Genomic DNA, 11,878 nt, shown 5'->3' with positions numbered 1-11,878 from the left:
ATTGGTGAAAAATGAAGTGAAATGAAAACTGTGGGGATTTTTTATTAAGGTGTTAAGTTCAATGTGTTTGGACTACTTGTAAAAATTTAAAAGATTTTAAATGCTTTTTTCCACATATTTTCTGAAAGAAATTGGTTAGACTCTGAGGAAAAATTTTAATGTGCATTAAGGTCTTCATTGGAAGTCTTAAAACATAGATAGTTTTCTCTCCTTCTGCCTTGCTGGATTTGCTTGCCAACAGAGGAGATTAATGTACTTAGTAACTTGTAAATTCCTAAACAAAGGCCAGCCGTTGTTCAGTCCAGTGATTTGCAACTTAAGATATTAGTTTAAAACTATTCAAGTAGAATAGATGAAACTACTTTTTGCTTTACAATGACCCTGTGACTTTGGGTGGTATGAAATGGAGACATTCTCAAAACTACACCCTTAAGTGTTGCAGAGAGGACCTTCCACCTCACTTCCTCTTACTGATGTACTGTGTCCCTTGGTGCATTTTAATACAAATTTTAAAGCCCACGGAGCTATTTTAAAGATTAAAAACTCATATAACTTTATTTTATAAACACTACTAAGTCTCAGTTACATTTAGCTACAGTACAAAGGACAATAAAATAGCACCTGAGAAATTTTAGTAGGCTGTAAAGAATCTCCACTCCTTTCTCTTCCTTGTTTCTCTTCTTCACTCAGTGGAGTCCTCTCACTCCCACCCCGTCAGCCTGTTGTGTCCCAAGGGCCGGATCTTCATACGAGCAGCCCTGAGAGAGTAATCTGCACCCCTGAAGGGGACCCAGACCACGCCATTCTCAATCTCATAGGGACTGTTGTCCCTGGGGTCATAGGAGCCACCAGGGTAGTAGATGCCATTGAGGTTGGCGGCCTGGCAGTTGTTGTACCACCAGCCTCCTCCGTAGACTTCGGCGCAGTTGTCTTCCCACTTGTCTGCATCCCTGTCGAAGGTGCTGAACCGCATGCCAGTGTGAGAAGTGTACTCTGTCCCTTCCTCCACAGAACCCTCAATCAGGGCATCACCTGCTGTGCCCTTGTAAGAGGAGACCTCCAGGGCATAGCCCTCTGCCTCAGAGCCTACCCTCAAGTGGTATTCTGCATAAGCCCCTTTCCCAGCCCAGTCTTCTAATTCAACCCGAAGGATGGAGCCCCCCAAGGTTAGTAAGTGGAGGTATTCGTTGCCTAGCCAGAATTCTCCTTCTCCCTTGTCATTTAGGCTGCCAAAACCTCTCTTGTAGTCTTGCCAGGTTCGGTTAAAATTCAGTGATCCATCCATTCTTTGCTGGATCAAAAGCCATCCTCCCAAACCGGTCTCTTGATCGCAATAAACAGAAAAAATTTTACTGGATCCTGGTAGCTTGATACTGAAAATGCCACTTTGGGCACCTGAAGGATGTGTTTGGAGGACATCATAACAGTCTAAAAAAAAAAAAAAATTAAGCTGGTTGGAAGAAATTTCTCTCATTTAACTTTACAAAGTTAAATGGCCTAGATTAAATGAAGGTAAATGGCTTCCTTTCCCTCCCTTCCTTCCATTCTTCCTTCTCTTTATAGAGAAAGGATGTGCTTACACAGGGATGGAACTTATGCAAGTCAATAGCATTTATATGTACAAATTGCAAGGGGGCTTTCTGTCAATGAATTTGTAATTTCACTTGTACATACTGATTAATGGCAAGTAAGCAGCAAAGATATCTTAGCATTTAGTACTAATATTACTTATTTTCAACCTGGTCTCAATGTCACCTGAGCCATACCCTAAAAATATGACTAATATGTAGAGACAATTTCCAACAGCACACATTTTGAGTGGTAAATGAATTTGAATAAACAAATTTAAAATTGAGTTCCAGAGGGACTAGTTAATTCATTCATTTAACACGTATTTATTGAATGCTGATTCCACACTGCTAGGCGTTTGGGAATACAGAAATGAACATGATAGACAAAGTCCCTGCCCCCATGGCACTTACAGTCTAGCGCACACGTGCACACACACACACACACACACACACACACACACACACACAAATAAACAAAACCATGAATTTCAATTAAGCATGATAGAGGACTAAGAAAGAAGTAAAAGGTGCTATGGGAGACACGTTGCAGGAGTAATGAACTTAGTCTAGGGGGTCAGGGAAGGCTTCCCCAAAGGAGAAGTGTGGATACCTCTGGCAGGACGAGATTTAACATGGCCTTTCTGGGCGGCATGTGCTCCTTTAAGGCCAAGATCCTCTACGCTTTCGGCCTCATCTGCCATTTTAAAGCTCTTGCTTTCAATCGTGGAGCCACCTCTGTTGATAGTTGTGCTACTGCTTACATACTGTTTGCTCTGAGTTGACGTTTTACCACTGGAAGAGCCAATTTCCTCTAATGCTGGAACACTGGATTCTAAGCCTGTCTTACCGTCAAACTCGTGTAACTTATGGGTGAAGAAACCATCACTGTTTCTAGAAAAGAAATCATCTAGGTTACCCCTCACAGACAAAGTACGGTGCCAGTCTAAGTCTGCGTCACCACAGTCAGAACCATCTTCAGACTTTACCACTTCTTTGGTCGTTTCTGTGCGGCCGTCGGCATTTGTAACAGTCTTTGTAATGACTTTAGAGCATGAACGACGAGTGGTGGTTGTGTGACCAGAGGCGACCCCCTCATTACCAATCAGAAGCTCTTTTTCTCCTTTAGTAGTGACAAGTTTACCTGTGTGGAACTCTTTCTTTGTCCCTGAACTTACACTTCCTTCCTCTCTAAAGGTACCCCAGTCTGGGCTGGAAGGCCTAGTGTTCCCATGACCTGAGCTATCTGGCCTAAAACTTGAAGATCCAGAGCTTCCAGTATTCCAAGTGCCAGCACTTCCGGGCTCGGGGCGGCCGGTGTTCCAGGTGCCAGCACTTCCGGGCTCGGGGCGGCCGGTGTTCCAGGTGCCAGCACTTCCGGGCTCGGGGCGGCCGGTGTTCCAGGTGCCAGCACTTCCGGGCTCGGGGCGGCCGGTGTTCCAGGTGCCAGCACTTCCGGGCTCCGGGCGGCCGGTGTTCCAGGTGCCAGCACTTCCGGGCTCGGGGCGGCCGGTGTTCCAGGTGCCAGCACTTCCGGGCTCGGGGCGGCCGGTGTTCCAGGTGCCACTACCTCCAGGTCCATAGCTCCCAGGGTTCACATTTCCAATACTACTGGTTCCAGGCCTCCTGGGCCTTTCTGGTGCTAATCCTGTTCCGTGAGATACAGAGTCTCCTCTGGCATGTCCGTCTCCACCAAAAGTTTCCAACACCATTTTCGTCTGCTGCATTTCCAACAGTGCCTTCCATTCTTGAGGGACCTCTTGAAGCTGCCTCTTGAACTCTCTGGAAACAGGGCCTGCAACTGGACTCATTTTTATCAGTGGTAAGTATTGAACGTCTCTAGAGGGAAGTAAGTCTATGGCAATAACCTGTTCAAGTTTCTTCTGCTGATCTTTATAGTCCTCCAGATCTACCTTATGTTCTAGAGCCCTACTGCATGACCCTTTGCAAGATCGGATCTTAATATCAATGTCCACCTGGAGAGAGGGAGGAAAGATAAAGAAAAAAGGTAGCTGTAAATGAACTGTCTGTTGAGTTCTTAGTAGTTAACTTACTTTTTGGAAATTGGTTTTACTTGTTTGACTAGGAGACCTACCAACCAATACTCCATCCTCAGTGGAAGAAATACTGGGTATCGTAAGGCTGGCCAGGATAAGCAATAGGAGCTATCTGGATGTATCTTATACTTAGAACAGATCAAGAGGAAAGTGCTATTCCCTCCAAAGGAAACATTAATGATGTGATCCTCTGTGAGACTGAGGCTGAAGACTCAAAGACACGGTGGTGTTAGGGACCAGCAGGGCTTGGAATAAGACAAGCAAAGACTGAATATTTGCTTTTGAAATTACCATTTTACATGCCCTTGAAAATTTTACTTAATAGCACTGAGCTTGTTTTTTCACCTGTAGAGTGGATCCATAATACCTACTTTGTAGGTAGATAATAGCTATAACACATTGCTCTATGTAAAGTAAGCATTTAATGAATGACTATTGCCTTCCTTTCCTTGCTACTCAAAAACAAGGAAATCTGAAGTCAGAGCCACATAGTTACTCACCTCCAGTCGTTTCATATCTACCAGTTGATCTCTGACATTTTTCTGCAGAAGGTTGATATGTTGTACTTGTTCTATGACTTTGCGCCTCAGGATCTCAATTCTGCTTCTCAGATCTTCTGATACTTGATTAAATGTATTATCATTGTCTGAAATGGTAAATATGGATACTGAAGTAGCTGCTGAGTGATTTGCTTGTATTAGTCAGAAAAAGAAGGAAGTTTGCTTATGGATATTTCCCATTTTACTTCTATAATAGTTTCTTCTCTGAACATTTAATTTGTGATTTTCAAATCTATTAGATGTTTGATATTTGGACAATATCCTGCAGTCATCCATGAATATCAAGTAAGGTGCATTCTTCAAGTAAATCTCTGAAGTTTTAAAGGTATAATTGAGATAAAATAATGTTTAATCATATTCCAATTATTTCATTATATCCTTAATCAAGGAACTTGAATGTATTCTTGGATATTCTTACTGGAAAGGTTTTCTTCCCAGCTATAGGTCTGAAATTGTTTGTAAACTTTCTTTTTTTGTAAGTCAGCAGAATCATTCACTTGCCAGTTGCTCTTGCTCCATAAAATTAATTAGTTGAGTCTCCCAATGATATAAAGAGTGAAGGCAAGGTTTCATGAGCTGGAGTCTTACTGCTCATGCCCAGAGCAAGTCTGAAGTTTCCTGGTCCTAATGAGACTTAGTGCTAGGCCTGGGAGAAAGAGACAGCATGACTCCATATTTTTAAAAAAAGCAAAACACTTCATAAGATGCTCGGTGGAGTCTGAATTGCACTCCCAGGCCCCCCTACCCCCCACATGAGAGTTTTGTGCCTTTGGGCTAGTCCCTTGACCTCTCAGCACTTTCCTTTGTAAGGCAGAAACAGAAATATCTACTCAAAATCTTGGGCTCATCTTATTTGCAGAATATACTCTTGAAAACGAACACACTTAAATTCTAGTCTTCAGTCCAAAATTCTGACTGACTTTGTGACCTAAAATAATGCTAAACCAACTTGTTTTACATGATAAAAACAACTAAAACAAGGTCCCTCCTTAAAATTCAGGGATATCATAAAGATATGTGTTTCTACTTAATGTAACCTGGAATAAAATCACAGTTGTTACAAAGAGACACCCTATCTATTTCTGATTTTTGTTGTTTTTGTTGTATGCACTAACTGTAATACTTACTGTTAGCTTTGGCAAAATCCCCTCCCAAAAGTTCCACTATGTTCTTGGTCAGTGTATTAGAGTCCTTATTGTTCTTCTGATAATTAAATAGTGAATCTCTTAGTTTATTTATTCTGCTTGTAAAATCTTGATTGACTTCATCAATCAACCCTTTCATCCTGCAGCCAGAAGGGCATTTTTCACCCTGGAAATGAGGAGGAAAATTTAAGAGTCTATCTCTAGAAACGGACTTATGGGTGCCAAGGGAAAGGGAGGGTGGAGGAGGGATGGATTGGGAGTCTCGGATTAGCAGATGTAAATTAGCATATGCAAGATGGGTAAACAGCGAAGTCCTGCTGTATAGCACTAGGGACTACAGTCAGTATCCTGTGATAACTCATAGTGGAAAAGGGTGTGACAAAGAATACACATGTGTATTACTAAGGCACTTTGCTATGTAATAGAAATTAACACAATATTGTAAATTGACGACACTTCAGTAAATTTAAAAAAAAATTAATAAAATAGTCTGTCTCTCAGATCCAGTAAAATTTTGCAGGCTTCCGTGAGCCCCCACTGTTCTCCTCTTCAGTCTCTTCAGATCATTTCTTGACCTAAAATACTTTAAGAGGGCTAGTCAGAGATCATAAAGAAATTTTGGAATGAGGGTCTGCTTAACCACAAATTAGGACCCTTGAAATCTGGAGGCCCTAGTACTCAGGTTCCTAGTACTTTCCTGAACAGGCAACTAAAATCCAATCTGTTAATCCCACCAATGACCCAGAGTCTGGGAGGTAATTTAAGCAGTGCTCTCAGGACTAGGTTCTCTTCTACTTGTCTTCTTTTATTTGCTATGTAGGTTAGTTAGGTCTTTTCCTACTGGACGAATTTTCAGTGGCCTGAAGTGGCAGCTCGCGTGCACTGCCAGCAGGCCAGGAAGGACGTCCTGATTCGACCCATGTGCCCAGGAAAGGGCTCTCCTGCCCCCGTCCCCGTGCCCATGGCTCACCCAGTCTTCATCAGCGCAGAAGGGCCAGCCTGTCTCTTTGCAGGTAGATTGCTGTCTTTCCACAAGTCTTGGGCCACGCACCCCTCCTCCTTCAGCTAGAAATTCACCACCGGCAGGATCACTACCATATGCTGCCTTTAAGGATTTATAAACACACACAAAAGAGAGAGGTGATCTTTAAGCAGATAAAGAGGAGACACTGGCATGCCTATAAATACAGAGCAAGGGATCCAAGGAGCTCTATAAGCTTCAGTTTTCTTATCTTTTGGGTGAAAATCCTTAAGGTCCATTTTGTGGAGTTGTGAGGTTAAAGATTAGTGTATAAACCTTAACTGTGTTTGACACTAATCAAACATTTAGTAAATGTTAGGAGTTTTAAAGGATCTGTTATAAAAGAAAAATTATTTGAATCAACAAACAGTTAAGATTTACTTTTACATTTTCATTCACATCTGGAGATAGAAAAATAATGGAGAAACTCAAGAGTTCTCTCTCCTCTAACTCCTGTTTTAGTAGGAAAAAACCTATACTTAGGTCTATGTCTCCTTCAAATATCTGCAATGACCTTACGGGTCCAAGATTGGAGCAAGCATATACCGAGGACACACATGTGGCCAATTCAGACTCAGAAATGCTTTTGGGGTTACTCACATAATAATTTCTTTTATTTGAAATGAAAAATACACTGAAAGAAAAAAAATGGTCCAAGATTTATAGCTTTTTTGGAACATCTTAAATTAGAAATACAAATTTAAAAAAATTTTCTATTGTGATCAATGAGTGAAATAGGATATATAAATATTCTTCCAACTAGATGGTATAGCTTAATACATCAATGTTGATTTTAGGTTTTAACTATTTTTATTTTGTACCACCAACTTGCAGGGAGTTTTGTGACTATGTTAATCTCAGTAGTTTATTTTTGTTAGGATTTTATTTATTTATTTTCTCTGTGCTGGCTTTCCTCTAGTTTTGGGAGTACTCTCCACTTATGCTGTGTGTGGCTGTGGGTTCTCTTGTGGAGCACAGGCTGTAGGGCTTTCTGGCTGCAGTAGTTGCGGTCCCCAGGCTCTAGAGCACAGGCTCAATAGTTCTGGAGCATGGGCTTAGTTGCTCTGCGGCATGTGGGATCTTCCCAGACCAGGCATTGAACCTGCATTTCTTGCGCCTCCTGCATTGGCAGGTGAATTCTTTACCACTGAGACACTAGGGAAGCCCTTAGTAGTTTATTTTTATAATTAGTATTTTCTGTCTCATTAAAAAAAAAAACCCAATAATAGTAATGTGAATTCAAGCAATCAAGAGCAATTTATTTAAAGGAACAAGTATAATCTTTTTGTTTACAAAAAATAAAATTATAAATTTAGACATACTTTGGAATAAAATGGCAAGATAATAAAAACAGGCAAAAATTAGATATCTATGCCAATAGTGGAGAAATAAATGAAATTTATGCATTATGCAAAATATAACTTTAGCAAATGACATTAGTCTTATTTCCTAAAAAAATGGTTATTTATTGCTTACTGTAAGGGAGAAAATTATGTTAGGAATACTCTTTAGTTTCTTCTACTCTGGTAGGGTTTATAAGCAGTAAAGAGAAAGAAATAAACCAGGATAGTTCAGAGCCTGGAAGTAACTGAATTTTTAGAATAGATTTATCATGTTTTCATAAGATTAATGTATTTCAAAAGTATTGTTGAATGAAGTTTCTCTTCTTTTGTGTAGATCTCTGTAGTCAAACTTTAGAAATTATTGCAATATTTGTGATTATCTTAAAGAATACAATTGCTTCCAAAAAGCATATTGCTTTATCAATTAATCTCTTCTGATTTTACTGTGTAATATGTTTTCAAAAAATAGCTAATTTTCTTTTGTTTGTCTTAAACACAAAAGCAAACTTTTAGAAAAGCTACAGTAAACCATTATTCTGCTTGTTATGGGCAAATAGAAATTAATAATTAGGTTAAAAATTCTTATCATAAGAATGTTCTGTTATCTAGCAATCCCAAGGCTTAACAGCAGCAAAGATAGCAAAGACTTCTTCTCTTTAAAACAAACAAACAATATAAAACCAAGCTACAGGTGCAGAAGCTTCCCTTGTGAATTTATACACTTTGGTCCAGCTAAGTCTGTCTCTTAGGATTATATTCCCTGTATTCTTGAGACGTCAGTCCCATCTGGAAACTTGCCTCCACAGGCTACAGGTTATAAAGCCAGAAGTGTGTGATGACATACACACAGCTGACTCAGACCTGCAAGCTCTTTGTGGAATAAACACCAAAGAGAAAGAGAAAAGGAAATAGAGAAGGCCGTACCTGAAATGCGCCCACCAAACTCAGGACCAGGCAGAGGTCCCTCACGGAAAACATCTCTGCTGTGGGTAGGGCTGACTCAAGAGGAGCACCCCAGCTGAAGGAAAGGAAGACTGCCTCCTCTCCCAGTCCCCATCCCATTTAAATCTGCAGGAGGTCTGATTAATCATTATCTTTGTCCCATTGAGACAGTCAACAAGCACCCTGCATCCCTTGCTCCTGCTGCAAGGTTATTGTCCTAGAATTTCTTGCTCAATTCCCCAAGCTTGTTTGCTTCTGATAAGCTATTGCAAAGGTAGCCCAGTTCGTGGAAAATTCCACATTCCAGGAACAGGGTGACTTTGGAAATGCAAGGGGGAACATGGGAGGACCCACTATTGGAGTACTTGAAAGAATACAGAGGGTGGCAGAGGCAGGCTAGCCATAGCCCACCAGGAGGTAGAGATTTGACAACTGAGGGTTCAGTTTACATAGGAATGATGGTTGGTGGATCTGACTTTTGACTGACTCTGACGGTGAACTGACCCTGAAAGGTTTTGATAAGCTTACTGTGAGCAGAGATGACTTCCCTCTATCCAGAATGGTTAGGACAGGCAGCCCCTGAAGCCAAGTATCCTAGATTCATAATCCCAGCTACATCATTTCCCAGCACTGCTTTTGGACAAAGCACTCTACTTCTTTATGCCTCAGATTCCTCATAGTGATAACTTACCGCACATTTTTATGAAGAATAAATAAGTTAATCTTGGTAAAGCCCTCAGATTGCCACATAGTAAGTACTCAGTAAGTGTTAACAATTATTGGAAAACATAAAGTGCCATGAAAATACTATTTCTTTTCAGTTTCTGTGACTTTGGACCTGCTAATTTATTTCCCTGCTCTTTGTCAGATTTTCTTTTCTAAGGAGTTGCCAGATTTAGCAAATAAAAAACTAGGATGCCCAGTTAAATTTGAAGGTCAGATAAGCATCGAATGTATTTTAGTGTAAGTATGTCCCATGCAATATTTGGACATAGAATAAAAATTTATTGTTGTTGTTTATTTGAAATATATATTTAACTGGGCATCCTATGATATGTCTGTCAGTCCTACCTCGTCTCAAATGCTGCTTCCTATGTGAAGCCAGTCCTGAAAGTAGTATAATAATCAAAAATTATTGAGTGTTTACTAAGTGCTGGGCACTTTGTTGGACACTTTACATAGTAACCTAATTTCATGTCTCCAATTGAAATCAGTCTCTTATTTTTTCATACTTCCTTAGACCATGTACCACTCATAATATTTAGTACTACAGGAACATTATCCATCTCATCCATTAAATCATAAACTGGAGAACTGGCATATTTTATTGATCTTTGTATTTTCCCCAGAAGGTACAGGACTTCAGTGAACAAGAAGGCATGAGTGAACTCCACTGTTGTGAAACTGACTGCTGTCTCCTTGGGCTCTGCGGGTGTGTGAAGCCTGATGTGAGTGTGTGAGAGCCGTGGTGCAAGGCAGAGCCCTCCTACGCTGCCTGCTCCATAGAAGGTCATTTGCCCGACCAGGCTCACCTCTGATGTGGCTTTCTGGGGTTTCTAGAGGCAGCTTCAGAGCTCAGAGAGAGCCCTAGAGCCTTACCTGGATTCTGGAGGGCAGTGATTCCATGGAAAACTGGGTGACACTTGTCTACGGAGGTTGAACTAGCAAAAAATGCCAGGAATACATAGGACCCAGGACTGACTTCCCCAGATGTTTTCCTCTGCCCAAAGGAAGTGTCTTTCTTGGAGGTGAACATGGTATATGGAAAAAGTTCCCAGAGAGTAATCTGGTGAACTTCAGATGACTTGGTTGGACAGAATCTGAATGAAAGTAACCTGAAAGAAACCAGTTTGACTGAATGCCAGCACTCTGGTGCCATGTCCAGACATTTCCAAGGTAGCATCTGGGGCACCATCGCTGCTGTTCCATGGCCCCTTCAGGTATCTGCACGTCTCACTCCCTTGCTTCGTCTAGGGCTCTGGTCAGAGAGAACCTCTTTGGAGAGGCCTCTTTTGACCACCCTACCTAAAGGGCAGCCACCTTCACATGCTATTCTTTTAACCTGAGTTGGTTTTCATTCATTCTATTTTATCACTGCTGGATGGTATAGATGGGAAAGTTGTTTATTTTTTGTGTCTTCCACACTAAGTTCCTGAAGCTGAGGCACCCTGCCTAGTACAATGCCAGGCATAGAATAAGTGCTATTAAGTATAAACAGAAAGTTCCTGTGTTATGTCTCCAGTGCCAGAGTTCCCTAACCAAACACTTTTGGGGGACTCTTCAACCTGGCACTGCAAGAATGAGCACCAGGCGAGGTTCTTTATCTCATGTGTGTGCTAAGTCGCTTCAGTCATATCTGACTCTTTACAACCCTGTGGACCCTATGCCACGCTCCTCTGTCCATGGGATTCTTCAGGCAAGAATACTGGAGTGGGTTGCTATGCCCTCCTCAGGGGAATCTTCCCTACCCAGGGATCAAACCTGGGTCTCTTATATTTCCTGCCTTGGCAGGTGGGCTCTTTATCAGTAGCACCACGTGGGAAGCCCTCTTTATCTCACAAACAAGCCTTGTTATCAGCCATGGAGAAGCAGGTTTTGCTTAGACAGAAAGGCATGCAGGTGAATAGGCAAGAATAATACAAGGAATATCATTTTTTTATTGAGGTGTAGATAATGTCCAATATTATGTGTTTCAGGTATACAACATATTGTTTCACAATTTTTAAAGATTATAGCCATTTACATTTATTATAAAATATTGGCTATATTCCTATGTTGTACAATATGTAGAAGTATAATTTTTTAAAATCATATGACAATAAGGATATCTTTACAGGAGTAAAAATGGGGAAAAAATTGAGAATTTCCCAATTTCTTAAGCCAAAACCACTCTGTACTGCATTTTCCCCACAGATTACTATATTCTATTTTCTTTAGCACTAATGAGATAAATGTTTCCTTCATTAATATAATTTTCCACAAATTATAAGTATCTAAATACAGAATTCACATATAAGTTATTCCATCACACCTGGCAGGACTAGGATAATTTCTATTTGTATAATATATAATGTATGTAAAAAGAGTAAAAATTCTATAACTAACTATGTTTCACTTTTAAGTTATATCCACACATTAAAATTTGTATAGGAGGGTAAAATACATAGCCAGTCATATAGATATTTGCCCTTGTAGAAGCATAACTTTAAAATACAAATGAAGCAAAATAAAGCAACCCTCTG

The 11,878-nt window shown here is 40.6% G+C and overlaps 1 protein-coding gene across 1 annotated transcript; it reads right to left on the bottom strand.

The window, feature by feature from the left end:
• Positions 1-527: 527 nt before the first annotated feature.
• FGA (fibrinogen alpha chain) lies at positions 528-8,739 on the bottom strand. The gene is made up of 6 exons (XM_020891581.2): positions 8,619-8,739; positions 6,301-6,435; positions 5,313-5,496; positions 4,126-4,271; positions 2,182-3,544; positions 528-1,428 (listed from the first exon to the last, which is right to left on the bottom strand). The coding sequence occupies exons 1-6, from the start codon at positions 8,670-8,672 to the stop codon at positions 701-703; spliced, it is 2,610 nt and encodes an 869-aa protein (XP_020747240.2). The 5' UTR covers positions 8,673-8,739; the 3' UTR covers positions 528-700.
• Between the last annotated feature and the right edge of the window lie 3,139 nt (positions 8,740-11,878).

The sequence above is a fragment of the Odocoileus virginianus genome, chromosome 12 (genome assembly GCF_023699985.2).
Source record: "Odocoileus virginianus isolate 20LAN1187 ecotype Illinois chromosome 12, Ovbor_1.2, whole genome shotgun sequence".
Taxonomy (NCBI): domain Eukaryota; kingdom Metazoa; phylum Chordata; class Mammalia; order Artiodactyla; family Cervidae; genus Odocoileus; species Odocoileus virginianus.
This window is presented reverse-complemented; position numbering and strand designations above follow the sequence as displayed.